At 37.8% G+C, this 23,029-nt stretch overlaps 1 protein-coding gene across 7 annotated transcripts in view; it reads right to left on the reverse strand.

The window, feature by feature from the left end:
• SCP2 (sterol carrier protein 2) overlaps nt 1-23,029 on the reverse strand; it is a 197,114-nt gene that overhangs the window by 141,718 nt on the left and 32,367 nt on the right. For 6 of the 7 annotated variants that reach the window (XR_003510367.1, XM_027537222.1, XM_027537223.1 and 3 more), the window contains 4 exons: nt 13,484-13,547; nt 7,598-7,684; nt 3,939-4,089; nt 2,699-2,846 (listed from right to left, as the gene is read on the reverse strand). Coding sequence is in view for 6 of the 7 variants with exons in the window: in XM_027537222.1 (XP_027393023.1) it covers nt 2,699-2,846; nt 3,939-4,089; nt 7,598-7,684; nt 13,484-13,547 (450 nt within the window). In the remaining variant the exon portion in view is untranslated. The remainder of the gene's footprint in view (nt 1-2,698; nt 2,847-3,938; nt 4,090-7,597; nt 7,685-13,483; nt 13,548-23,029) is intronic. The other variant, XM_027537221.1, reaches the window with a different exon arrangement.

The raw sequence follows: 23,029 nt of genomic DNA on the forward strand, positions 1-23,029 counted from the left end.
AAAGATGACATAAACAGATGGAGAGATTTCCACATTCCTGGGTAGGAAGAATCAATCTTGTGAAAATGACTACAATTTTGTGAAAATGACTATACTACCAAACACAATCTATAGATTCAATGCAATCCCTATCAAATTACCAATGGCATTTTTCACAGAACTAGAACAAAATATTTCACAATTCATATGAAAACACAAACGATCTCAAATAGCCAAAGCAATCTTGAGAAAGAAGAATGGAGCTGGAGGAATCAACCTTCCTGACTTCAGATTATACTACAAAGCTACAGTCATCAAGACAGTATGGTACTGGCACAAGAATAGAAATATAGACCAATGGAACAAAATAGAAAGCCCAGAAATAAACCCATGCACCTATAAGTACCTTATTTTTGAAAAAGGAGGCAAGAATATACAATGGGGCAAAGACAGACTCTTCAATAAATGGTGCTGGAAAAACTGGACAGCTACATGTAAAAGAATGAAATTAGAGCACTTCTAACACCATACACAAAGATAAACTCAAAATGGATTAAAGACCTGAATGTAAGACAAGAAACTATAAAACTCTTAAGAGGAAAACATAAGCAGAACACTGACATAAATCATAAATGACATAAATCAAAGCAAAATCCTCTATGACCCACCTCCTAGAGTAATGGAAATAAAAACAAAAGTAAACAAGTGAGACCTAATTAACTTAAAAGCTTTTGCACAACAAAGGAAACTATAAACAAGATAAAAAGACAACTCTCAGAATGGGAGAAAATAAGAGCAAATGAAACAACTGACAAAGGATTAATTTTCAAAATATATAAGCAGCTCATACAACTCAATACCAGGAATACAAACAACCTAATCAAAAAGTGGGGAAAGACCTAAACAGACATTTCTCCAAAGAAGACATACAGATGGTAACAAACACATGAAAAGATGCTCAACATCTCTCATTATTTGAGAAATGCAAATCAAAACTACAATGGGATATCACCTCACACCAGATAGAATGGCCATCATCAAAAAGTCTACAAACAATAAATGCTGGAGAGGGTGTGGAGAAAAGGGAACCATCTTGCACTGTTGGTGGGAATATAAACTGATACAGTCACTTTGGAAGATGGTATGGAGATTCCTTAAAAAACTAGGAATAAAACCACCATATGATCCAGAAATCCCACTCCTAGGCATACACCCAGAGGAAATCAAAATTGAAAAAGACACAGGTACCCAATGTTCACTGCAGCACTATTTATTATAACTAGAACACAGAAGCAGCCTAGATGTCCATCAACAGATGAATGGATAAAGAAGTTGTGGTACATATACACAATGGAATATTACTCAGCCATAAAAAGGAATGCATTTGAGTCAGTTCTAATTGGTGGATGAACCTAGAGCCTATTATACAGAGTGAAGTAATTCAGAAATAGAAAGATAAATATCATATAATAACGCATATATGTGGAATCTAGAAAGATGGTACCATTGAATTTATTTGCAAGGCAGCAACGGAGAAACAGACATAGAGAACAGATTTATGAACACAGGGAGAGGGGAGGAGAGGGTGAGATGCATGGAGCGAGTAACATGGAAACTTACCTTACCATATGTAAAATAGATAGCCCATGAGAATTTGCTATGTCTCAGGGAACTCAAATAGGGGCTCTGTATCAACCTAGAGGGGTGGGATGAGGAGGGAGATGGGAGGAAGGTTCAAGAAGGAGGGGATACATGTACACATATGGCTGATTCATGTTGATGTTTGACAGAAAACAATAAAATTCTATAAAGCAACTATCCTTCCATTAAAAAATAAATCTTTAAAAATTGATTAAAATATATGTAACAGATAATCAAAATGTTTTAAATTTGTCCTGCAAGAGACATCATTAATAAAACAAAAAGACAGCAAGTGCAGTAATAAAGACCTAGAACAGCCAAAAATAAAAAAACAATAGACAAGTCACAGACTGGGAGAAAAAGTTCACAGCCCACATATATCAGATACATTACTTGTATCCAGAATATATATAAATTTTACAACATAATAAAGAAGAAAACTAACCCAGTAATCAAAAGGCAAAAGATCTGAACAAACACTTCACAAAAGATACATGAAATATCAACAAACACAAGAAAAGATGCTCAACATCATTAGTAATCAGGGATAAGCAAATTAAAATGAAAATTAAAACATCAGTATATAGTCTCTTAAATGATTCAAATTTTAAAAACTGATCACATCAACTGTTGATAAGAACATGAAGCAAGTAAAATCTCACATACTGTTAGTAGTAGTGGAAAATGGTACAACCACTTTAGAAACAAACAAAAAAAATCTCCAGATCCCACCAACTAGTCTTCTCATTTTCCCTTCTGCAGGTCTTTGTTCAAACACATCTGAAATACCTATAATTACATAAGTGATTTTTCTTTTTTTTTTTACTTAACAGTGTATTACAAGTACCCTTGATTTACATAAATTAAACCATTTATATATTCTGTCATCTTGTTTGGTACTGTCCAAAACTACAATTCTTAAAGTCCAGCATTAAGAGAGCTTACATTCACTTAGCACAGTGTGGCAGAGCCAACATAGAAGGGAAAGCAATTAGTGAATTATTTTGTTTCGATGATGAACGTGAAATTTTCTTAGTGAAATGTAGTAAGTTAATCTGCACCTCATCAGAGATATTACCTTCTGGACACAGTCCCAGTGCTTCGTAAGTAATAAGTTCATTGGCAGAAAAGCAATCGTGAAGTTCTATTACGTCAATATCACTTGGTCTCAGGCCAGATTTCTCATAGCACCTTCTGGCAGCTTCTTTACTCATATCAAAACCAACCTAAAACCAAAATCATATATAAATAAATTAAAGGTATCAAAACAGGGACTTTCATGTAAGGATTATAAAAGATTAATATATGTATAACCTTTACAGTTAAGGATTGTCCATAAATGTTGAAATCTCAGTTAATTCTATATTATACAGAAAGTCCAAATAAAATATCCAGGAGAGACAATGGACATATACATTAAATTCTGTACTATAAAGAATAGAATTTTAAATCAGATATATAAAAAGGATTTATAATTCCTCATGCCATATCCAGTGCTGTTACAAAACTCTGTTAAACCACAATATACAGTTGTGGTAGACTGAAGAGATTTATCAAGAGACTATTATGATTCACTGAAAAATATGGGTGAATTTCTACATGAAAGTAAATAATCTTCTTTTATCAACAGAAGATCATGTAGGATTCAAATCATTTTTCCAATATTCATGCTTTTAACACCCTTTAACATGCAAACTCAACTCTTTTCCAAGCAATAAAATTGTGATATAATGGAAAATGTACTACAATTGGAAAAACCTAAGTTCTACCTCTACCATACCCTATCTTGGGGAACTTATAGAAACATTTTAAAATTCAAAGACTTATTATAAAATCATTTTATAAACTCTAATGTAAACCATATGCTTACTTACATATATGTGTGTACACAATGCATATTTTTATATGTATATATGTATGTATCTTCAAATATTCAACCTAGAGTTCTGGCTCAGAATTCTCATTTTTTTTACTTCCTCCATTTTGTACTCAATCTGCAGTCAGAATTTTTAAAGTGCTAAGGGTCAAAAAGTTCCTCAAAACATCCTTGTTTTTTTTTTTTTTTTTAATTCTATAAGACTGGAGTTCTGGGCATATTTAATCATTCCATAATTTTTTAAAATAGAACACTAGTTAGAAGTCCATATGTTCTCATAAGTGATTTTCCCTTAGATTCTTAAATGATGGGTTACAATACTAAATTTTCTAGACCAATTTTTTTCAAGTAAATAAACTTTCAGAGCTGATGACATGATGTCACTTTAAACTTTTAAAAAGAAATCCCTCAACTGATTAATAAAACAGAACCTGAGACACACCATTTTAATAATGCTTTTTCCTTCAAATGAGCTTGGCATATCAGTCACCATCTCTTGAGCCAAAATTTCCACAGCTTTGGGTTTCAGGTTATGCTTCTGTACAAATGCTTCACTAGCCAAAATTGCTGCGGCAGCACCATCTGAAGTGGGACTAAGAGGAGGTAAAATGGTTATTGATATCCTGTTCACTTCAATCCTAGGATTTCAGACTAGGAGTTCTTACAATGTGGAAAGACAGGCAGGGAGAGGATGCTTGCTGGTCACTGGACTGTCCTAGTAATACCCGTAGTTAAAAATTACACATGCTTCTCATCTGAAGATTGAACCTCTAGCAAGAACTTAAAGGCTGCCGATCACTGCTTAGACTCTATGGGTCTCTCCCCAAAAGTTCTTACTGCAAAGAATTCCAGGTTTGCCTTTGCAGACACACAAGGTATTTTCTGGTGACTTCTGAGGAGTCCACAATGTTATTTCTAAGCTAATACAATAAAGATTTTACTCTAGGCCTAACTAGCTCCAACTTTGTTCTCTCTCAAATAATCAGTCCTGAAATCCTTTTGAAAAATGGGAAATGATGGAATAGGAGATACCAGAAAATCCATGGTTTGGTTAAGACTTTTGTGATCTACTTAAGGAGAGATAAGAAAGCCTTCCTCAGTGATCAGTGCAAAGAAATAGAGGAAAATAATAGAATGGGAAACACTAGAGATCTCTTCAAGAAAATTAGAGATACCAAGGGAACATTTCATGCAAAGATGGGCACAATAAAGGACAGAAATGGTGTGGACCTAACAAAAGCAGATGATATTAAGAAGAGATGGCAAGAATACACAGAAGAACTATACAAAAAAGATCTTCACAACCAAGATAATCACGATGGTGTGGTCACTCACCTAGAGCCAGACATCCTGGAATGTGAAGTCAAGTGGGCCGTAGGAAGCATCACTACGAACAAAGCTAGTGGAGGTGATGGAATTCCAGTTGAGCTATTTCAATCCTAAAAGATGATGCTGTGAAAGTGCTGCACTCCATATGCCAGCAAATTTGGAAAACTCATCAGTGGCCACAGGACTGGAAAAGGACAGTTTTCATTCCAATCCCAAAGAAAGGCAATACCAAAGAATGCCCAAACTACCACACAATTGCACACATCTCACACACTAGCAAAGTAATGCTCAAGATTCTCCAAGCCAGGCTTCAGTAATACATGAACCATGAACTTCCAGATGTTCAAGCTGAATTTAGAAAAGGCAGAGGAACCAGAGATCAAATTGCCAACCTCTGCTGGATCATCGATAAAGCAAGAGTTTCAAAAAAAACATCTACTTCTGTTTTATTGACTAAGCCAAGCCATTTACTGCGTGGATCACAACAGACTGTGAAAAATTCTTCAAGAAAGGGGAATACCAGACCACCTGACCCGCCTCCTGAGAAATCTGTAAGCAGGTCAAGAAGCAACAGTTAGAACTGGACATGGAACAACACACTGGCTCCAAATTGGAAGGAGTACATCAAGGCTGTATATTGTCATCCTGCTTATTTAATTTATATGCAGAGTACATTATGAGAAATGCTGGGCTAGATGAAACACAAGCAGGAATCAAGATTGCCGGGAGAAATATCAATAACCTCAGATATGCAGATGACACCACCCTTATGGCAGAAAGCAAAGAGGAACTAAAGAGCCTCTTGATGAAAGTGAAAGAGGAGGGTGAAAAAGCTGGCTTGAAACTCAACATTCAAAAAACGAGGATCATGGCATCCAGTCCCATCACTTCATGGGAAATAGATGGGGAAACAGTGGAAACAGTGACAGACTTATTTTCTTAGGCTCCAAAATCACTGCAGATGGTGACTGCAGCCATGAAATTAAAAGGCACTTGCTTCTTGGAAGAAAAGCTATGACCAACCTAGACAGCAATGATTACGGTGAAGATCGCTCAGTCATGTCTGACTCTTTGCGACCCCATGGACTTAGCCTACCAGACTCCTCTGTCCATGGGATTTTCCAGGCAATAGTACTGGAGTGGATTGCCATTTCCTTCTCCAGGGAACTTCCCAACCGAGGGATCGAACCCAGGTCTCCCACGTTGTAGACAGACGCTTAACCGTCTGAGCCACCAGGGAAGTCCACCTAGACAGCATATTAAAAAAAAGCATATTGCCAACAAATCCATCTAGTCAAAGCTATGGTTTTTCCAGTAGTCATGTGCAGATGTGAGAATTGGACTATAAAGGAAGCTGAATGCCGAAGAATTGATGCTTTTGAACTGTGGTGTTGGAGAAGACTCTTGAGAGTCCCTTGGACTGAAAGGAGATAAAACCAGTCAATTGTAAAGGAAATCAGTCCTGAATATTCATTGGAAGGAATGATGCTGAAGCTGAAACTCCCACTTTGGCCACCTAATGTGAAGAACTGACTCATTGGAAAAGACCCTGATGCTGGGAAAGATTGAAGGTGGGAGGAGAAGGGGACTACAGAGGATGAGATAGTTGGATGGCATCACCAACTCGATGGAAATGAGTTTTAGTAAGTTCTGGAAGTTGGTGATGGACAGGGAAGCCTGGTGTGCTGCAGTCCACGGGGTTGCAAAGAGTAGGACATGACTGAGTGACTGAACTGAACTGATCTCAAAATAGGCCTTCTCCTTACAGCAGGCTGTGAAAGAAGGTAGCAAATACAAGAAGCTTTCTCTGAATTGAAAGTGAAAGTGAAAGTCACTCAGTCATGTCCAACTCTTTGGGACCCCATGGACTGTACAGTTCTTGGAATTCTCCAGGCCAGAATATTGGAGTGGGTAGCCTTTCCCTTCTTCAGGGGATCTTCCCAACCCAGGGATCAAACCCAGGTCTCCCACATTGCAGGCCGATTCTTTACCCGCTGAGCCACAAGGGAAGCCCAAGAATACTGGAGTGGGTAGCCTATCCCTTCTCCAGCAGAACTTCCCGACCCAGGAATTGAACCAGGGTCTCCTGCATTGCACGTGGATTCTTTACCAACTGAGCTATCAGGAAAGCTCTCTCTGAGTTGAGTTGTACTTTAAAAATGGGCAGATCTTTATACTGCAGCAGATCAAAACGAACACCACTTGTTCATTTGCATCCCAGCCAGGATCTCCAGGACACACCCAGGTGATTATTAAACATAGGTGGGAGCTATGCAATATTAATTCAGTTTTCTAGGAGACAGATAATGTCAAGCAATTTTCAAGATGGGGCTGCTATCATTATTAGAGCTACAACTTTTTTCTTGTTTTACCTTTATTCTTAGTTACTACAATTGAGTAAAATTTCCTACAGTAGAAATATACAACAGAGGAAATGAAATGATCAAGGGAAAAATCTTTGGTTTCCACTGTCCCAAGTTGCATTTAAATGAATAAACACTATTAGAACAGAGTAGGTGAAAGGCATGAGAGAAGGAAGTAAAATATATAATATTCGAAGAGAAAAGACAGCCTGTCTCTAGACAAAAACAGAAAGTAAGGGTGCTCACTCCAGTGTAAGGACTATACTTAGGAATTCTATACACAGGAGTTCTATAAAAGCACGTACAGACACAGATATATCCAGATACAGAGCCTAAGGTTTACCCAAGGGGTGGGAGTCGGGGAGACGGGATAGTACTTCTATTAAATATTAAAATGTGTTTTTCTTACCAACATTGTAAGACTGTCAAAAAGTCAAAAATTTTTCGAGACGTCATCACTTCATCTAAGCTGTACTCCTTTTGGAACTGGGAATACCTAAATATATAAAATAAATAGTTACAGAATGTGGGGTAGCAATTTCAATTTTTGTTGAAGATGTTCTGGTTTAGAAGTTAAAGAGAGATTAATATGGAAATATTATTTTCAAAAACAAAAGACATGCTTTCATCAACCATTTCTAAATAAGTAATTTGAATTAATTTTTTAAATTCCTAACTCTAAAATACCACATTATATAATAAAAATTGTGTCTAATTTTTGTCCTGGATTTCTGGCATGGAAATTTTGAAACCCTTGGAATTTCCTAAGTAACAGGAGTATGTTTGCTATGCTAATTAGGTGACTTCCATGGGTCCCCTTGTTAGCTGGTGGATAAGGAAGGGGTGAGGCAGGGGCCTGGTCACCAGAAAGACCACCCATGCCAACACAGGATTTGGACTTTTGAGCCAGTGTGACCCCTAGGCAAAAAAGGGACAGTTAGAGATCAAGTTCAATCAAGTGGCCAAGATTTAATGGAGTATACCTACATAATGAAACCCCAATGAAAACCCAATGGACATGACTTTGAGCAAACTCCAAGAGACAGGGATGGACAGGGAAGCTTGGATTGCTGCAGTCCATGGGGTCACAAAGAATAAGACATGACAGCGACTGAACAACAAATGAAAATTCTGGACACTGAAGCTTGGTGAAGCCCTCTGGTTGGTGAGTACCTTCACATACCAGGACGGTGATGTGCTGCGACACCACAGGAAGAGGGCATGGAAGCTCTTCACTAGGAACCTTTCCAGACCTCACCTTATGTGACTCTTCTTTTGACTGTTCCTCAATTGTGAAGTGAAGTGAAGTGAAAGTCGTTCAGTCATGTCCAACTCTTTGTGACGCCATGGACTATACAGTCCATGAAATTCTCCAGGCCAGAATACTGGAGTGGGTGGCCTTTCCCTCCTGCAACCCAGGGATCAAACCCAGGTCTTCCTCACTGCAGGCGGATTCTTTACCAGCTGAGCCACCAGGGAAGCCCAAGAATACTGGAGTGGGTAGCCTATCCCTTCTCCAGGGGATCTTCCCGACCCAGGAATCAAATCGGCATCTCCTGCACTGAAGGCGGATTCTTTACCAGCTGAGCTAGCAGGGAAACCCCTTTATGATAATACTCTAATTGTAAGTACATACAGTACTCTTCTTCCCTTCTGGCTTCCCTTGTGGCTCAGCTGGTAAAGAATCTGCCTACAATGTGAGAGACCTGGGTTTGATCCCTGGGTTCCCCTGGGCTTCCCTTGTGGCTCAGTGGGTAAAGAATCTGCCCGCAATGAGGGAGACCTGGGTTTGATCCCTGGGCTGGGAAGATCCCCTGGAGAAGGGAAAGGCTACCCACTATACAGTCCATGGAGTCACAAAGAGTCAAACACGACTGAGAGACTTTCACTTCACAGTACTTTTCTGGGTTCTGTGAGTCATTCTACTGAATTATCAAACATGAGAGGATCATGGGAATCCCTGAATTAATAGTCACTTGGTCAAAAGGGTAGGTGGCCTGGGGGCCCTGCTCAGACTGCCATCTAACATGAAGGCAGTCTTGTGAAGCCTTAATTCATGTGTGTGTATTAACTCCAGGTGGTTAGTACCAGAATTAAATTGCAATACATCCAGCTGGTGTCAGGCCAGTTGGAGAATTATAAAAACACTATTTCCTTAAAAGTAAAACTAAATGACTTGCAATTCAGCCAACTTTTGTGGTAATGACATTATACAACTACATTTAATAAAGGCTAACAGAGTTCCTAAATAAATGTACAGAGTCTTTAATAAAATGTCTACATTTTTTAAAACACATTTCCTTTTTTGATCACTGCAAAGAAGAAACTCATTTTTACCCTGTTTGGTGCATCTAACAATATAATAAAATGGTTTCAGAAATTGCTCTGGCAAAAACAAATAGACACAGTAGGGGAGTTTCCAAAAGCAAAATCCAACTGTTGTGAAAGTTAACAAGCAATTCCAGTGTTTAGAAACAAAGCCCATGTAACTCAGATCTGCACACTACTATCTATACCTTTGCTTCTAATGTCAACTTTGTCCATCACCAACTTTCAAAAAAGGACTTTATTTAACCCAGATCCTGTACTAGATGATGGGGATATGAACACAGTCCCTATTCTCAAGGAGCTTAGTCTGAACCCACAGCAATAAAAAACACCATTCTAGTATGATAAATGCCATGATAGAAATGTTATACAAGGTGCCATGGGAGCAACAGGATATGCATCAAACCCAGATACCAAAAAGGCTTCCTTTCCAAGGCTGCAAATAAGAGGAAGTGGGAGACAGAGAATTCCTGGCAAAAAGGTCAGCACCTGGGGCAGGAGACATGAACAGGATCAGATCATCAAAGTCCAGTATATAGCGTTTCCATTTGATACTGAAAACAAGAAAGAACTTATAAAGGAGATTAAGCTGGGGAGTGACATGACCAGATTTGTATTTCAGTAAGAAGGCTGTGTAATGGAAAAGAGACAGTTAAAAGACATTACCAAAAGCAGGTAAATCAACGAAGAGATTAGGGCAATAACTAAGGCAAGAAATGACAAGGGTTTAAAATAGGAAATTAGAAGTGAAAGATGAAGTGAACCAATGAATTCAAGAGATAGTAAAGAGACAGAATCACTAGGATTCCATTCATCCTTGTTGCTGCTGCTGCTGCTGCTAAGTTGCTTCAGTCGTGTCCGACTCTGTGCGACCCCAGGGTCGGCAGCCCACGAGGCTCCCCCATCCCTGGGATTCTCCAGGCAACCATTCATCCCTGCTCATCTGCATTTCATATGGGACAGTGAGGAAGAAGGGAAAGTCAAGGATGACTTCTAGTTTTCTACCTTAAATCACTGGATATATGTTGATGTGATTCACCAAGAGGAAAAATACTAAAGGAAAAACACTGTGGAGGGGAAATGGGAAATTCTGTATGGACATGTTGACTCTGAGGCACCTATGGGACATCTAAGTGAAGACAACTAGGACAGAATTATAGACACAGGTCTGAAGGCTCAAGTGGCAGAAGCTACCCATAATCCTATTATTTACTGATCACAGATTCTCACTGCCTTTAGGTGTTCTTATAATTTGTGAGGAAGCACTCGAGAATAATTCTTAACCTTCTTAGAAATACGTTACAAGGTATTTCTAATGACTGATTAGCAAACACAGAATTATCTTTCTTCACTAGCCAAGCAAAATCTAGTATAAGAAGTTAGCAACTTAAATAGAAGGCTATTCTTGGGCTGTTTCAATGAGTTCTAAATGAAGAAGCTGAAATTCAGAGATAATATTGGCCTATTCAACAGAATTGAGGACTTATAATACATAGCAGAGGATCCATGAGGACATGGAACTTATCCTTCTTGCTCACTGCTATAACACCAGCAGCTTAATGAGTGTCTTACATATAGCAAGCTACTGAATACATATTATCTGAGTGAATGAAATTCCTTTAGAAGAATGCTGTAATGAGTGGATAAATGAGTGCCTGGTTAGGCAAGGAATTAAGTAAAAGAAAGACTTAGAACGGAGAAGGCGATGGCACCCCGCTCCAGTACTCTTGCCTGGAAAATCCCATGGACGAAGGAGCCTGGTGGGCTGTAGTCCGTGGGGTCGCTAAGAGTCGGACACGACTGAGCAACTTCACTTTCACTTTTCACTTTCATGCATTGGAGAAGGCAATGGCAACCCACTCCAGTGTTCTTGCCTGGAGAATCCCAGGGACAGGGGAGCCTGGTGGGCTGCCGTCTATGGGGTCGCACAGAGTCGGACATGACTGAAGTGACTTAGCAGCAGCAGTAGCAGCAAGACTTAGAAGCTTTGCTTCTCTGGGGAAAGTCCAGAGCTGAGCTTTGAAGCCTCAAAGCCAGGAACTACAGTACCGTCAATTCCTCAGTATGTTGGTACAGTTCCTTACCTGTTTTGGGAAATGACAAGGACTTTTAATGGTTCTCCAGATTCTGAGGACAAAGAAGTCAATTCTAGATCATATTTATGAGCTTAAGACAGCTCATCCTAGCTGCTTTTCAGTAACAGCAAAGTTTGTTGAGCATATACTATGTTCCAATACCCTAATAGGAACAAAAGATACAAAAAAGATACAGAGATATAATCTCTGCTCAAGAACCATCATCATCAGAGAAAAAGATTTATAAATAAGATACAGTGTGATATGTTATAATAGAGGTATACAGATGGTACAATGAAGCTTATAAGAAAAAATAATTATGACCAGGAAGTTCTAAGAAAGTATTAGGAGAAGCAATGATACTTGGAATGGGACTTGATGAATAAGTAGATATTCATCAAAAAACAGAAAGACAGAAAGACATTCCAGGGAGAGCTAACACATAACTAAAAACACAGAAATAAGCACTACATAGTACACTTAGGAAATACCAAGTTATCTGGTGAAGGGAGAGATTGAGAATAATCAGGGAAGAAGGAAATAAGACCAATAAAGTAGAATGCGGCCAAATTATAACAGGCTTGTTATCTTAAATGAAGGAATTTCCATTTTATTAGATAAGCAAGGGAATTAACCAAACCTTCCACAATACCCTTTATTTCACAAAATACCCTTAGATTTAGGGCATGGGATTGGATATTATTCGTTAGTTAGATATGCCTTGAATTCAAACATCAATTTAAAATCAGAAGAATGAGAAGAACATGAATGAGAAGTAGCATGAAGTATTAGACATAGGTGGTAATGATCCACTGTGATATAAAATCTCCCTTATCATAGTTTTATGTTTATTAAACATGGTAAATTTTAATAGTTCAGAAACAATTTACTGAGCACCTATTATGTTCCAGACTCTGCACTAAACATTAAGAACATAAAGATAAGAGATGATTCTTGTTCTCAAGAAGTTTATAGTCTAGAAGGAAAAATATAAACATTGTTTTGCCTCTATTTAGGATGATACTGAACAAGGTGCCTAATTTCAGTAAGCCTCATTTTCATCATCTATAAAATAAAAATAAAAATAACTACCTTATAGGGTCCTTGAGAGGATTAAATGAAAATATACATAAAAGTACGCAGCACAGTGACACAGAGTTGGCATTTAATAAAATTAGCCACTATTCTTTTATTGCCTAGTGGCATTGCTTTTGTAGAGATTCCAGTGGTATGGCACTAATTCAATTCCCAATGAACCTATTTTATTTAGGAACCTTTAAGTATATTGCCATGAGCCACACATTTCACTAGGTATTAGGGATTCAAAGATTAATTATCAGTAATACATATAATGTAATTTTACTTCAGACTATATTTTACTATACAAATCACAATATTATTGTACTAGAGTTAATGAAACTAACATGATTAAAATACAAATAATGTAATATAAAGTCATTAAAACTACCAACAAATGTTTTACAAACATTCTAATTGATCAAAACAAACTAGGAAACGTTTTAAAAAATGTTCTAAAATGGGGCCTGGTTATTTCCAATTAAAATTATTATAATAAATTTCATGTACTAGGGTTGGAACCAATGACAAATTACATCTTTTAACATAAGCCATTCACATTCTTTCTTAAAAGAGCCACTAAACTCAAATGGCATCCCAAATACTAAACAACAACAACAAAAATATAAACAGACCAAAATCTAAATTGAAAAGTAGTCAAAAGTTTACTTGGGCACAAGCTTTTCCTAAGGAAAAAAATTTCAAGTTATTAATGACATCTTTGAGTTCTTGCATTTGCTTTTCAACTATAAAGCTGCACATTACATAAGCGAATAACCCATATTTTCACTACTTCTTGTCTCCGAAATACTTACGGGTTATTAACTGAATGTTTATGATTTTTCCATCCAATTTTTGCAAAGTGTTCAAGTGTTGTTCCTGTAGAGAAAGCAAACTTCTATTAGCAAGTTAATGTCTTCCTGCTGCTTATTAACAAATGTCGCAATGGAACTCAGTATCCTGCTAAATATTTCCACATGTTCCCATGTGCAGATATTCGTATTGAAAACTTCAACACTGACCCTTCAGATAAACATTTCTTTATAATTAAATGGGTATATTTAATGAATTGAATCAACTAATAATCATATGATACGAAAATAGTTCAAACGGGCCTATTCTACCTCATACAACTAGGATCTAGTTTCAAAAACCAGAAACTACAGTTTAGGGCCGAGTGGTTATAAGGCAGGAAAGCACTGCCAGCAATTCTTCAAGAAGTTCAATCCCCATGCCAAAAGATCCCAATCCCCTGGACAAAGTGAATTTTCCAATTCATAACTTCCAGGGCCTGATCTTCTTTTTCCTTATAATAAGGCAGGACGGCCTATAGAAAAGTTACAGTCTAATGAAAAAGTGTGTGCTTTTCAAATTAACAGAAAGTTTAGAGATTACTATGAGAAAACAAAAGCAAGCACACTACTGAAGCATGATCTGCAAAAATCTTTTTTACTATTTTTAAGGAGACGAAAGAATAAAATAGATTTTGAATCCTCCATTGGAGCAGAAAGACCAAGGAAGGAAAAAGTCCACTGACTGGAGTTGATAATATTATGTTCATAGACAGCATAATAACGTGGAGAGTTCCCATTTCTGTTTTCTCTCTATCAAAGAGGGTAATCCTCAGAGCAGAAATGACACATATAACTAAGCGAATATTCTCTCAATTCTAATAAAAATGGAAGAAGGCAGAGACCACACTGGTTATTTCATACCAGTAACACTAGTGAGTGCTCCAGAAACAGATGGTATGAGTTCAGTAAGAACAAGCCATATCAAATTATTAATGATATCTTTTTCATATTGGCTAGTAGATCAAATGAAACATAGCATCTAGATAAAAAAGACAAAATCTTTTTTTTTTAATAACTGAAGTTTCTTTTTTAGTATTTATTTTATTTTTTGCTTATCTGGCTGTGCCAGGTCTTAGTTGCAGCATGTGGGATCTTTCAGTTGCAGCATGCAGGATCTAGTTCCCTGAACAGGGATTGAACCCAGGCCCCCCAGCACTGGGAACATGAAGTCTTAGCCAGGTGGACCACCAGGGAAGTCCCAACAATGGACAATCTTTAAGATCATCTTTTGGGACAAGATAAGGAAATCCTGTAAAGTGAGCTTTGTTTCCTTTTGGTTTTCAGGGGCTTGGGGATGTTATTAAAAATATACAGATTCTTCTGTCAAGTTTATGTAGCACTTGCTTAAACAAAGTTAAACTAATTTCTTTATGGCAAAACATTCAGAGCCTTTACCATTGCATGTGTATTATGACTGTCCAAAAGGGAGTTAAAGTATGAAGCATTTTCCAACTTAACTGACCACATCATAAGAGGATTTTAAGAGCCAACAGAACACAGAATCGCTGATCAATGAAAGGCACTGATCAATGTAGTAACTTAGAGAAAAGTCTCTACTACTAATCTCTAACTTCAGCCATGCTCTGGGTAATTATTCTAAAAATTGGATTAGAAAATTAAAGTTATGCTCATCAAATCTGAAACTGGGAGAGACTGCTACAATGTTGGATTCAAATAGACTTCGAAGAGATTTATCAATGAGATGGCTCAGAATATAATTAATTAAATGCCCAGTTCTATTCTTGAATACCCAAAACTGCCTAAGAAAAGGAGCAGCAGCCATGAGAAAAGCTCTGAGGGTCTGTTCCACTATAAACTCAATGTGAATCACCAGTGTGATGAGATTACCAGAAAAGCTTACATGCGATCACAGTACAGGAATTAGTCTGGTGATGATGGGTAATGAAACAATTGTAATAGAACCCAGACAAGTGCAGACATTAGCATGCAGTCATTAGGAGGCAAAGGTTACTGCAATATCATTAGTGGGCCCCTCCCATAAACAGCCAACTGTCAATGAGCCCATTGGAGTGGTGGTCATCAGGTGTAGAGTGAATTAAAAGGCAAATCCCGGTCTTCTTCCAGGGGCCTTCTAGCTCACCTGGCCTTGGACCAGTGGATGAGCTGGAGGGCCCAGGGAACAGGTAGGGGCTATGTCCTGCAAGGCTCTAGAACCCTCCCCAAGATCACACACTGGCAGGGCCAGGCCTTGAAGCAGCAGTGAACCTCTCCCCCATTCCTGTCTCTGAGACCTAATAGCAATGGCAGTCTGCCTGGGTCACAGTCTGTGAGACCTGTCCCTACCCACTTCCTCCTCCCCATTTGGGAGACGTGAGGAGCCTCAGGGCCAGTTGGGTTGGGTGCCTGGCTCCCTCAGTGATGACAGCTGGGCAGGGTCTGGGGACCAACTGAGGTCTACCTCCTCCTCTTAGCCAGGACTAGGACTTCAGGGGCGAAACTGGCCCTTGGGACCTTGCCCGTTCTTATTAGAAGAAAAAAATAACATTTGCTGGTAGAGATTTACAGGAACTTCATTACCTGACTATGACCTGACTTCTAGAACAAAGGACGTGGCCCCAAGAAGTTTACGATAACTAACCACACCCCTCCTCACCTTTCCTATAAAAGAGATTTGATGAAAGCTTTTGGGGTTTTAAGGCATGAGCCACCCTTCTTGCATCTCCTCCATAAACCTTTCTCTGTTCCAAACTCTAAAATTTCAGACTTGTTTGGCCTCTCTGTGCATCAGGCACATGGACGTGCATTTCAGTAACATAATGAGAAACAGTTAAAGGAACAAGGTCTGTCTGGCTTCAGATATTTGACAGGCAATAAGGTGAAAGAGGCTTGTTCTATTAATATGAGTCTCAGAAGACAGAAACTATAGGGAGAGAGATTTGAATTCAACATGAAAAAGGGCACTGTAACAATTAGAATCACCCAGAAAAATGGAATGAGTAGTGTCTGTGGCAAGTTTCTTGTCACAGGAAGTACAAATGCTTTACTATCATCCATTAGAAGATTTATAAGCAATTCATACACGGATTTATAGGAAGAAGGGCAGATAAACTATATAAAAGCACCTGGTATAGTGTCTAAAATGGAGATATTCAGTAGATATTATGTCTTTCCTTCTTGTTTTCTTACTATGGGATCAAATTAATCTATACAAGGTAGCAACCCTTTGAAAAATATTCAGCCAATCCCTTACCATGTATTTATGAAGCCAGGACACAGATAGAGGGCTTGCTGACTCCTGATTCTGAACTGCCAATTCACATTTTTGGTTGTTTTAAGAATATGCATGGTATAAGAAGATCTCAATCTCCTGGAATCAAACTTTGAAGCCACAAAAATCTCCTGACTTTATGGCAGAATGTAAGCTACTACAAACATTCTTACCTATTCATTTCTAGGACACATTCAAAAATGGCAATTTCAAGTGACAACTTGAAACTCAATGAAATTCTACAATTCACTAGAAATCTACTGGATGAAGAATAACATTTCGTACATTTATACTTCAAATTTTAGGCTAGAAAAAACTATCCAACTACTATGACTAATGTAAAACTTTAGAAAAGATTGAAAACGCACCAGACACAGGATTTCCAGCTAGCTGAGGGCAATGGAAGTGGCCAAAATCTCTGTATCCTCAAAAACAATACCAATAAACAAGAAGAACAAATAAAACTGCACAAAGTCATACCCTCAGCATAACTAGACAAAAGAAAACACAAAACTTCAAATTACCTATAAGTGGGAAAAAAAGATAAAGGTGAAAAGAAAAGTAACCAAATATCTGCCAGTAACTTCCACAGTAACAGCTCTCACGTCCACAGGATACCTCTAGGGAAGAAGGGCAGTCTGAAAACACTGCAGAGGAGAGGAGTGGGGAGTTAGTGGTAGGCTTACAATTGCTCTGAAACTACCACCCAGAAGAGAAAGACTCCCCCTAAGAGTGAAACACTTGTAGAAAAATGTTGAAATGTTGCTGCAAAAAGTGAAAAAAATGTTGCAATAAATCAAATCATGACTATAGGGAAGGGTGAGAAAAGTACAGGAGATCCAAGGTGTTGTAATCTTTTGAAAGAATTAAAGGACACTTTCTCAACACCATTTAAAGAAAGAAAGGAAGGAAGGAAGAAACAAAGACAAATGAAGGAAGAAACAAAGGGGGGAGAGAGAGAGAAAGAAAGGAAGGAAGGAAACCATGAAAGAGAAAGAAAAAAATATATATATAATATATATATATATATATATGAGATATATATTAAATATATATATGAGATCCTGAAGCCAGAATTGTACTTAATAGTACAATTATAACAATTGTACTAATAGTACAATTATAATAGTACAATAATAACATTTCCTACAATGGATTGTTGTGAGAATTGAATGAGATAATATGGGTATGGAAATGTATTCATTCATTCATTAAAAAAAACAGTTACTGAACATTTAAATATCCTAGAGACTGTAGAAAAAAAAGAGGGGGAAAACCCTTTTTTCTGGCCAGATTACATGCCAACCACTGTTGCTAGGCTGCATGGATTGAAGGTAAACAAAATAAACATAATTTCTACTTTCAAACAAGTTTATAAGAGAAATAAGGAACACAAAATTAAACAAGTAAAACTATATACAATAAATATATGAATATAAATAGAGCTAAGTGCTATGAAGGAAAGCAATAGGAAACTATCTATTAAAAATAATAACAGGAGGGATCCACTTTAATTAGAATGATGAAGAAAAGGGCCTCTAAGATTAATTAATTACAGAATATCTGTTCTATGCCAGGCACTCTTCTAAGTAACAGTCAAAGAGCAGGGAATAAAACAAACAAAAATCAGTGAGCCCTTACAAAGAGTTGACAAATGAAGAGAAGCTAAAGGCAAAGGAGAAGAGGAAAGATATACCTATCTGAATGCAGAGTTCCAAAGAACAGCAAGGAGAGATAAGAAAGCATTTCTCAGTGATCAATAAAAAGAAATAGAGGAAAATAATAGAATGGGAAAGACTAGAGATCTCTTCAAGAAAATTAGAGATACCAAGGGCACATTTCATGCAAAGATGGGCACAATAAAGGACAGAAACAGTAAGGACCTAACAGAAGCAGAAGGTATTAAGAAGTAGCAAGAATACACAGAAGAACTATACAAGAAAGATCTTCATGACCCAGATAACCACAATAGTGTGATAACTTACCTAGAGCCAGACATCCTGGAATGTGAAGTCAAGTGGGCCTTAAGAAACATCACTATGAACAAAGCTAGTGGAGGTGATGGAATTCCAGTTGAGCTATTTCAAATCCTAAAAGACGATGCTGTGAAAGTGCTGCACTCAATATGCCAGCAAATTTGGAAAACTCAGCAGTGGCCACAGGACTCAAAAAGGTCAGTTTTCATTCCAATCCCAATAAGGCAATGCCAAAGAATGTTCAAAGTAATGCACAATTGCACTCATCTCACATGCTAGCAAAGTAATGCACAAAATTCTCTAAGAGAGGCTTCAATAGTATGTAAACCGAGAACTTTCAGGTGTTCAAGCCGGATTTACAAAAGGCAGAGGAACCAGAGATCAAATTGCCAACATCCGTTACATCGTAGAAAAAGCAACAGAGTTCCAGAAAAACATCTACTTCTGCTTTATTGACTACACAAAAGCCTTTGACTAAGTGGATCACAACAGACCGGAAAATTCTTCAAGAGATGGGAATACCAGACCACCTGACCTGCCTCTTGAGGAATTTGTAAGCAGGTCAAGAAGCAACAGTTAGAACTGGACATGAAACAACACACTGGCTCCAAATTGGGCAAGGAGTACATCAAGGTTGTACACTGTCACCTTGCTTGTTTAACTTATATGCAGAGTACATCATGCAAAATGCTGAGCTGGATGAAGCACAAGCTGGAATCAAGATTGCCGGGAGAAATATTAATAACCTCAGAAATGCAGATGACACCACCCTTATGGCAGAAAGCAAAGAGGAACAAAAGAGCCTCTTGATGAAAGTGAAAGAGAAGAGTGAAAAAGCTGGCTTAAAACCCAACATTCAAAAAATGAAGATCATGACATCCAGTCCCATCACTTCATGGCAAATAGATGGGAAAACAATGGAAACAATGAGAGACTTTATTTTCTTGGGCTCCAAAATCACTGCAGATGGTGACTGCAGCCATGAAATTAAAAGACGCTTGCTCCTTGGAAGAAAAGCTATGACAAATCTAAACAGCATATTAAAAAGCAGAAACATTACTTTGCCAACAAAGGTCTGTCTAGTCAAATCTATAGTTTTTCCAGTAGTCATGTATGGACGTGAGAGTTGGACCATAAAGAAAGCTCAGAACCGAATAATTGATGCTTTTGAACTATGTTGTTGGAGAAGAGGCCCTTGGACTGCAAGGAGATCAAACCAGTCAATCACAAAGGAAAACAGTCCTGAATATTCATTGGATGGACTGATGCTGAAGCTGAAGCTCCAATACTTTGGCCAGCTGATGCGAAGAGCTTGCTCTCTGGAAAAGACCCCGAGGCTGGGGAAGATTGAACGCAGGAGGAGAAGGGGACAACAGAGGATGAGATGGTTGAGTGGCATCACCAACTCGATGGACATGAGTTTGAGCAAGCTCCAGGTGTTGTTGATGGACAGGGAAGCTTGGCGTGCTGCAGTCCATGGGCCGCAAAAAGTCGAACAAGACTGAGCGACTGAACTGACTGAACTGTGGACTTCAATTCTGGTTGGAAGAGACATTCAAGAAATAAGAAAATACATAGAGCCAGATTTTTATAAGTGCTATAGAAAATGTTAAAGCAGAAGACAGAGGATAGGCAATTCTGGGAATGAGGGTGATGAAAGAAAGCAGAAGATGACATTTGAGCAAAGACCTGACGGAAGTAAGAAAGTTAGCACTGATATCTTAGAGTGTTTCAGAAGTTGAAATAGCAAGGCTAAGGCCCTGAATGAAGTAGCAATGTGCTTACTGTGTTTGAGGCTGGAGCAGAGAGGTGAAAGAAAAAAAATGGTAGGAAATGAAGTCAAAGAGAAAATGAGGGTTGAAGGTCAGAACATATAGAAGTTTGTAGGCCATAAAAAGACCTGAAGGTTTCAATCTGAGTGTGGTAAGAACACAATAGAGTTTTGAGCAGAGGAATGAAATGATCTAGTTTATATTTGAAAAGCACTGATCTGGAAAAAAGAAAAAATTGACTGTACAGATGCATGTGCAGAAGCAGAAAATCCATTTAGGAGACTCCTATACTCCAGGTGAGAAATTATGATAGTCTGCACTACAGAAGTGGGGGAAATGTAGAGAAATATTTCTATTTCTCATATTTATAGATATTCTGAGAAATGAGTAAAAAGGTTTGCTGATATATTGAATATTGAGTACAAGAAAAATGAAAAGGCGGGTCATAGGTCCTAGAAAGACAGAGTTATCATTTTCTGGATAGGAGAAACTTCAGGAGGAAACAATGGGGAAGGTGGAAGTTCAAGGAGACAATTAGTATTTCAGTTTCAGACCTATTAAATTTGAAAGATCTATCAGACATCCAAGCAGAAATACTTCTGTAAAGTGTTGTAGATATAAGAGGTTTTTTTTAAAGACCTAAACAGCAAAAAGAGTTGACCTTAAAAGAATAAAGAGCACTGTAGCCAAAGAAAATATAAGACTGTGGTACAAGGAATAAGTTTGGCTTATTGAACACACTGAAAGGCCAGTGAGCTTACATATGGGAAGACTAGACAGCAGGAATTAAAACAAGAAATGGTTTTTAAACAGTCTCACTGTAACACAGTAATTTATAATATTAACACATATTTTGGTACCTGAATGCTATAGACTTAACTGTGTCCCCTCAGAATTCATTTGCAGATGTCCTAACAACCAATGTGATGGTATTTGGAGATGGGTATTTGCAGAGGTATAATAATCATGGTATATGAGGTCATGAGGGTGAGACTCTCCAGACAGGATTAGTGCTCTTATAAGAATCCTTAAAAAAAGAACACAGAGAATTTTCTCTCTCCCTCTGTCTCTGCACCCACACAAAAGAACAGGTCATGTGAATACACAGTGAGGTGGAGGTCACCTATGACCTAAGAAAAGAGGCTTTAGTATGATATAAACCCTATCATACATTTTGATTTTATACTTCCCAGCCTCTAGAACTATGAGAAATAAATTTCCTTGTTTGAGCTACCCAGTCTATGATATTTTCTATATCAGCCCAAGCAGACTAATACAGTGGAAATGGAGTTATACTGAACAAAAATGTAAAACATGTGAATGGCTTTGGAACCATTCTAATTCCAAAGTTTGGAACATTGCTAGTGAAAAAAACTGAAGTGCCTCGAAGAAACCAAAGAAACTGAGGATGCTGCAGATGACAGTTTACAAAAGAACAAAATCTTCCTGAAAACTGAGGAAAAGGAGACCCCTGTTACAATAGAAGCAGAAATTATAATACTACTATTACCAAAAGTTATGTAGAAACTAGATAATAAACAAAATATTGAAACTGCCACATGACTGATTCTTGCTGCTTATAGTAAAATTCTATAATGCTATATTGCAGAAAGGACTATTAAACAAAAACAATCCAGGACTTCATAGTTTTAAAAATTCTCAGACTCTCAAAGTGGTAAAAGATGCTAAAATTAACAAATAGTCTTTGAGCAAAGATCAAAGCCAGTGCACTGCCAGAAAAGCATGGTCCAAAAATGAAGCCCAGGTTGTGACAAATCTTTTAAGACTCAGAAAAAAACAAAGACGATGCCTCAGAATACTTTTCATACAGAAAAAAAGCTCTCTAAAGAGAAAAGAGCTGTGCCTCACAATTCCTCTCAAAGGACTGCTTAGGAGTTTAAGAAGGTTGCCCCTCAGCCATCTCAGAAAGGACCCAAAGAGATTTTGCAGGTGTAATTTGTAGACAGGAGGACCAAACAAGTTTTTACAATAAAAACGAAAGCCACAAAATTTTTAAGATACAAATTTTCTACAGAGAGGATTCTTAGGTGTTAGCATTCTATTTTTGACCTGGGAGGTAAATTAGGTTACAGATATGGGCTTTGGGAGAATTCACTAAGCTGTATATTTATGTTGCGTGCATTTCTCTGACTTGAGTTATACTACACAACAACAAATTTCATATTTTTAAAAAATGCTGGGTTCAGTCACCACCATGATTCCTTGACTCTTTGAGTCTGCACATAAACATGTGAAATTTGAGACATCTGTTACACACACAAGCAGAGATGTGAAGGTGAAAACTGGATATACAGGTAAACACTCCATCATTGACTACCCTAGCCCCCCCCAACAAATGCATTACCTTGTTTTATTTTCTTCACAGCTACTAATCATTATTTGAAATTATCTTTATTTTGTTCATATGCTACTGTCTCCCCCTACTAGAAATTTAAGCAAATACCACACATCTCCTCTGCTTATTTGTTGCTTGAGAATGACTTCATTGATATCCCTAATTCTTTTTCCC

The sequence above is a fragment of the Bos indicus x Bos taurus genome, chromosome 3 (genome assembly GCF_003369695.1).
Source record: "Bos indicus x Bos taurus breed Angus x Brahman F1 hybrid chromosome 3, Bos_hybrid_MaternalHap_v2.0, whole genome shotgun sequence".
NCBI classification, from domain to species: domain Eukaryota; kingdom Metazoa; phylum Chordata; class Mammalia; order Artiodactyla; family Bovidae; genus Bos; species Bos indicus x Bos taurus.